Source organism: Zingiber officinale, chromosome 10A, assembly GCF_018446385.1.
Source record: "Zingiber officinale cultivar Zhangliang chromosome 10A, Zo_v1.1, whole genome shotgun sequence".
In the NCBI taxonomy this organism is placed as follows: domain Eukaryota; kingdom Viridiplantae; phylum Streptophyta; class Magnoliopsida; order Zingiberales; family Zingiberaceae; genus Zingiber; species Zingiber officinale.
In genome coordinates this window covers 30,205,676-30,211,627 of record NC_056004.1, presented here as the reverse complement: position 1 = coordinate 30,211,627, position 5,952 = coordinate 30,205,676, and the positions used below count along the sequence as shown (strand labels likewise).

General features: G+C 42.9%; 1 protein-coding gene across 1 annotated transcript; it reads left to right on the top strand.

Annotated features, from left to right (window-relative positions):
• The first annotated feature begins 3,232 nt into the window (after positions 1-3,232).
• LOC122028180 (geranylgeranyl pyrophosphate synthase, chloroplastic-like) lies at positions 3,233-4,651 on the top strand. The gene is made up of 2 exons (XM_042587210.1): positions 3,233-3,940; positions 4,035-4,651. The coding sequence occupies exons 1-2, from the start codon at positions 3,314-3,316 to the stop codon at positions 4,449-4,451; spliced, it is 1,044 nt and encodes a 347-aa protein (XP_042443144.1). The 5' UTR covers positions 3,233-3,313; the 3' UTR covers positions 4,452-4,651.
• The last annotated feature ends 1,301 nt before the right edge of the window (positions 4,652-5,952 follow it).

Genomic DNA, 5,952 nt, shown 5'->3' with positions numbered 1-5,952 from the left:
ATCCGATCGATCCACGGCTGAATCGATCCACGGATCGATCCAGCACTTAGTTTTTGCCCAAAACCAAGTCCCAAACCTCCCTAACCAACATCCGGTCAACCTTGACCTGTTGGTACATCATGCCTCGCATCTGGTCACTCCCTTGACCTGCTAGGACTCCCCACCAAGTGTCCGGTCAATCCCTTTGACTCACTTGGACTTTTACTCGTCGTGCCAAGTATCCGGTCACTCCATTGACCTACTTGGACTCCCACCAGATGTCTGGTCAACCTTGACCCATCTGGACTTCCTTCCTTGCCAAGTATCCAGTCAATCCTTTGACCTACTTGGACTTCCACCAAAACCAGATGTCCGATCATCCTTGATCCATCTGGATTTCCTTCCTTGCCTAGCTTCACTCACCAGGACTTTCACCTAGCTTCACTCACTAGGGTTTTCCATCTGCCTAGCTTCACTCACTAGGACTTTCCATCTGCCTAGCTTCACTCACTAGGACTTTCACCTGGCTTCACTCACCAGGACTTTCACCTAGCTTCACTCACTAGGATTTCCTTCTGCCTAGCTTCACTCACTAGGACTTCCTTCTGCCTAACTTGCCAGTTAGGACTTCCCAGTCAAGTATCCGGTCAACCTTGACTTACTTGACTTTTCTTCGATCAATATCTTATTGTCAAACATCTAAACCCAAACCAAGACTCAGCTTGGTTAGGTCAACCTTGACCTGAGGGATGTTGCACCAATAGTGACAACCTTAAGTCCTAGGGGGTGGTAACCCTAGGTGGAGGAAAATCCTAAGGGGCGGCAACCTTAGGTCCTAGGGGGTGGTAACTCTAGGTGGAGGAAAATCTTAAGGGGGGGTAACCTTAGGTCCTAGGGGGTGGTAACCCTAGGTGGAGAAAAACCCTATGAGGCGTTAACCATAGGTCCTAGGGGGTGGTAACCCTAGGCAGAAAGTCCAGTCGGTCTGGAGGACCGGACTGACATCATGTAATCTCTCCTGAGGGGAGTAGGTGAGGACGTGTTCCCCGTAGAGGGAACAGCAGGCGTCAGGTCAACCTAGGGTTTTCGGTCGGAGATCCGAAGTCAGACCCGGACAGTTCGACAATTGTCAAATACTGCTTTTACTATATTTTATGTGTGCTAACTTTGTCTTGCAGGATATGTGTATGTTTTGTAAATTAACATGCTTTGCAGGGACAAATGAGCAAGGCCAACCTCGGATGAACAGTGTCCGAGACGTCTCCATGGAGCTTGGAGGCGCCTCGGGTGCAAAGGAGCTGAAGTCTGCGCGGCAGAGCTGGAGGCGCCTTAGATTGAGCTGGAGGTGCCTCGGACTGAGCTGGAGGCGCCTTGGATCAGCTTGGAGGTGTCTTCAAGTGGATCAGAGGAGAAGATTTCAGCACTGATCCACGCGGCTGACTCGGCTGCTTTGAGGCGCCTCGGAAGGGCTTTGAGGCGCCTCCAACAATGTTTAAAAGGGGTAGTCGAGCAGAAGGTTAAAACAACGAATAGAAAAGCAATATTCTCCTGTGTGCTGCGAACAAGACGACTCAGAAGTGTTGCTGCAAGTGCCCGATGACCCAGAGCTTTAAATTTTCAATTTTAGTTGTCGGTACAACGTTTAATACTGTTACACTGTAATACTTTTGTAATTAAATTTGTGCGATATAGTTGTTGCCCATAGAAAGCGATCAACGATCGCGGCCCTTGGAATAGGAGTCGCCTTAGACTCCAAACCAAGTAAATAGTTTGTGTTCGTGTGTTGTTTTTCTTTCTATTTCTGCTGTATTTACTCGAACGATTTCTGAATCTGAATTATGTGAAAGCCACAAACGCTATTCACCTCCTTAGCGCATCTTGATCCAACATAGAGCATAAAATATTCTTCAAGTAAAAAAAATAGAATAGTTAGGGTTTTGTGCTCGGCACACAATTAGTAACCTCTTAATTATAATGGATAAGAGATAAATTTCTGATGCATACATACCTTTAGAAAAAAAGGAAAAGAGATAATCTCTCACGCCCCTTAATTAATTTAATAGTCGATTATAAATTAATTCTAAAATTTATGTTCCTTTATATAATTTAGGAATTGACGGTAACGGACGTGATGAGTATAATAATTTTTTATTATAATAAAAAAAATATTATTTATAAGTGAATACACAATGGCATTGGATCACGGGCTTGATTTTAGCATATTCATCCTTAAAAAATAATAAATTTTATTTCCATATTTTTTCTTTATCGTATTTTTCATATTTGAGGCGGCATGGCTAATCTCATTCTCAGCTATGGCTGAAGTAGCATATGGGTCAATCCCCTATCACCCAAGTTGACTCAAAGAAGAATCCATGATAGATTTGTTCTCGGCTCTAGTCTAATCTAAAAAAATATTCTTAGATAGATATTTTATAGCGTATAACTTGGTACTAAAGAAAATTGATCATGTGTTTTTTTTCCCTCATCTTATTTGGTGCTTAACCAACTCTTTTCACATTCAAAATCCAATCCACTTTTAATTTTTGGATGTCCCTGCAAGTCGACCTATTATTCAACATATGACTCGAGCTAAATTATGATGTCCATTTGCTTGGCATAACTCAAACCCTGTTAGATCAGATTGACTCATGCCCATTTGACAACAGAAAATCAAAAACACCTAAATTACCAAACTTAACAGTAAATCTAATCCTAGTTTGCCAGGGGAAAAAAAACTGATCGTCCCTAGTCAAACTATGCAACGCATCACTTCGCAATAATTATAACACCGAGTGGGACGGCTTGTCCCCTCAAACGCCGGTCAAGTTCCGCCATCACGAATATCATTTGCTACTCCATAACTGAGTTGACCGGCAATGGGTTAATATGTATAAACTATCAGAATTATTCAAAGAGATACATGATCTCTTTTCCAATTAGTCATCAATGATTCAAAGCGGGAATACAACGTTCCTTTCCCGGCACCCTACTTTGAAGTACTGTTTAGTATTCTGTTTTCTCAGAATTCTTTCATTATTTTCCGCTCATTCAATCTTTAACTAAATTTAATTATGACTATGTCATAACTAATGTATTGCATATGTGTTTATATTCTCATTGAGGAAATTAAAATAACATGTAATTAATGGCTAAATTGTGCTTAGTCAAAAAAGTACAACTAGAAAAAAATGAGAACTGGCCTTGAATTAGACCGCTATATAATGCTCCCGTTCATCTCTCATTCGGCCACAGAGCACAGACCAAGCAGCTTCTCGGTGGAAGCAGCAGCTTCTCGGTGTCTCTGTTCTGTTCATAGTTCCCGTACTCTGCCATGGCCTACGCCACCGCCTCCTTCGTCGTCTACGGCACCAATCTCGACATAAAACCCGCTTCAAGGAGAAGCCCAGCCGGTTTGGCTGGCCGCCGCCCCATGGTCGCCGTCGTGCGCTGCGTCTCGACCAGGATGGAAACCGGCAACCTCGTTGTGGATCAATTCGACCTCAAGGAGTACATGGCGGAGAAGGGTCGCAAGGTGAACGAGGCCCTCGACCTGGCCGTCCCCCTCCGGCACCCGGAGGTGATCCACCGCTCCATGCGCCACTCCCTCCTGGCCGGCGGCAAGCGCGTCCGCCCTCTCCTCGCGATCGCCTCCTGCGAGCTCGTCGGCGGCGACGAGAAGGCCGCGATGCCCGTGGCCTGCGCCTCGGAGATGATCCACACCATGTCGCTCATCCACGACGATCTCCCCTGCATGGACAACGACGACCTCCGACGCGGCCAGCCCACCAACCACGTCCTCTTCGGCGAGGACACAGCCATCCTCGCCGGCGACGCCCTCCTGTCGTTCGCCTTCGAGCACGTCGCCGTGAGCACCGTCGGCGTGGCGCCGGAGCGCGTACTCCGCTCCATTGTTGAGCTCGGGAACTGCGTGGGCTCCGAAGGCCTGGTGGCCGGCCAGGTAAATATCACAATCGAAATAATCTAAAGTCAAATCTTTTTCTAAGCACTTAATTTTCATGGAATTAATCTCTACTCCAATTCATGGCTCTCAGATTGTGGACATTTCGTGCGAAGGGAAAGTGGTGGACAAGGACGTGCTCGAGTACATCCACATCCACAAGACAGCGAGGCTGCTGGAGGGAGCGGCCGTGTGCGGGGCCATAGTTGGCGGCGGCGACGAGGAGGAGGTGAAGCGGATTCGGAGCTACGCCCGCTGCGTGGGGTTACTGTTCCAGGTGGTGGACGACATCCTGGACGTGACGAAGACGTCGGAGGAGCTGGGGAAGACCGCCGGGAAGGACCTGGCCAGCGACAAGACCACCTACCCTAAGCTGCTCGGCCTCGACGGCGCCCGCGAGTTCGCGCAGTCGCTCGTGAGGAAGGCGGAGGGGGAGCTCGCCGTCTTCGACGCCGCCCGCGCCGCGCCGCTCTACCACCTAGCCCGATACATAGCCTACCGCCAGAACTAGTTGATTTCGATTTCGTCACGCCCGTTGACTTTGAAGTGGTCCGATGACAGTTGTTGAAATAGAAACGTGAGACTTAGTCAACTAGAGCGGGGAAAAATTGTGGAACAATAAAAGTTCATCACAACTGTTTACATGGAATTATAACACTTGTTAAAATTCTTATTTATTCATCCATAAAAATGGAACTTAGCGTATTGATATGATGATGATGATATTTAGTTAGTAGAATTTTAAATACGGCACTAGTTAAAACAGAAGAGTCAACAATCTAAAATAGAATTATGGCTTCTAATAGTTAATAGTAAAAAAAACAATAAAATAATGGTACAAGGTAAAATACATAATTACAGTATTTGTAAATCTGTTATTATCGACTCAGCTATGCTCCGGGCTCGTAATTGCATAGTGGTAAAAACTTCACTAATAGCCATCGAGATAATGGTAAAATAATTAGGTCATCCAATAAATGATTAAAAGATCTAAAATTCAAAAATTTAATTATGGCACAAATCTAAGAATATTGTGGATCTAAGAATGTGATGCAGGATCAATATAAATTTTAAAGGATCATAATTTTTGACTTGGAACTCAAAATAAACTTTATCCGTAGTCACGTGTGCAGAATTTTAAAATTTACATTTGTTACGAAAAACTTGTAACCTTCAAATTTCGGGCTCAAATTCCACCGTTTATATTCTTTTCGAAACATCTTTACTAGTTTTTAGTAATTTTTATTTTTATAGTATTTAGGATAATTTTAATATTTCTGGTATTTATGGAATTCTAGTGTATTTATATCAGTGTTTTGTTATGTTAATTTTAATTTCTCAAGAGATTTTTGTTTCTGGAAATATCTCTTTTCCTTATTTATAAGATTGTAATTAAGGTTCATATTTCAGGATTTTTTTTTCTCTTTCCTAATCTTAGGTTTAGAGTCTATATAAATACATATATAACTTTATGAGGAATTATCCCTCAATTATTAATAAAGTTTCCTTCTTTAACAAAGGACGATTTTCTATTTCGTATTCTTCGGGTTCTCTTCATACTTTCTTCCCTAATTTTTTTTCTTATCTTGCTCTAGATAATCTCTATCATGTTTGGCATCAGAATACTGATTATTTGGATGAACCTCCATTAATATTTTCCGAGTTACTCTAGTGATAGATGCAAAACTTGTATAGAATCAAACTACAGATCACTATTAATCGATTCAAATAAGTTGGATCCATGGATTTAAAAAACAAAAACCTAAAATAATATTTATATTGTCTCCTTGCTCCAACTAGAGATCTTACATTTCTAGTCTATTCGATTATACTTTAAAATGTTATTAAATTATAAGCATGCTCCTCGTTGCGCCACCAATAATCACACAAAATCATATAATATACATTTAACTCTCGCTTGATCAGGCTCATGCAAAAGAGGAAATTCACCTTTATCCCTTCAAACCAAATATTTCTAAGTCTAACTGGGAAATTCACCTAGTTGATGTGAT

Bases quoted from the DNA above. Each gene is read 5' to 3' on its own strand.
- LOC122028180 (XM_042587210.1), top strand. From the start codon at position 3,314: ATGGCCTACGCCACCGCCTCCTTCGTCGTCTACGGCACCAATCTCGAC. The intron at 3,941-4,034 runs GTAAATATCACA...CATGGCTCTCAG, and splicing joins AAGGCCTGGTGGCCGGCCAG to ATTGTGGACATTTCGTGCGA.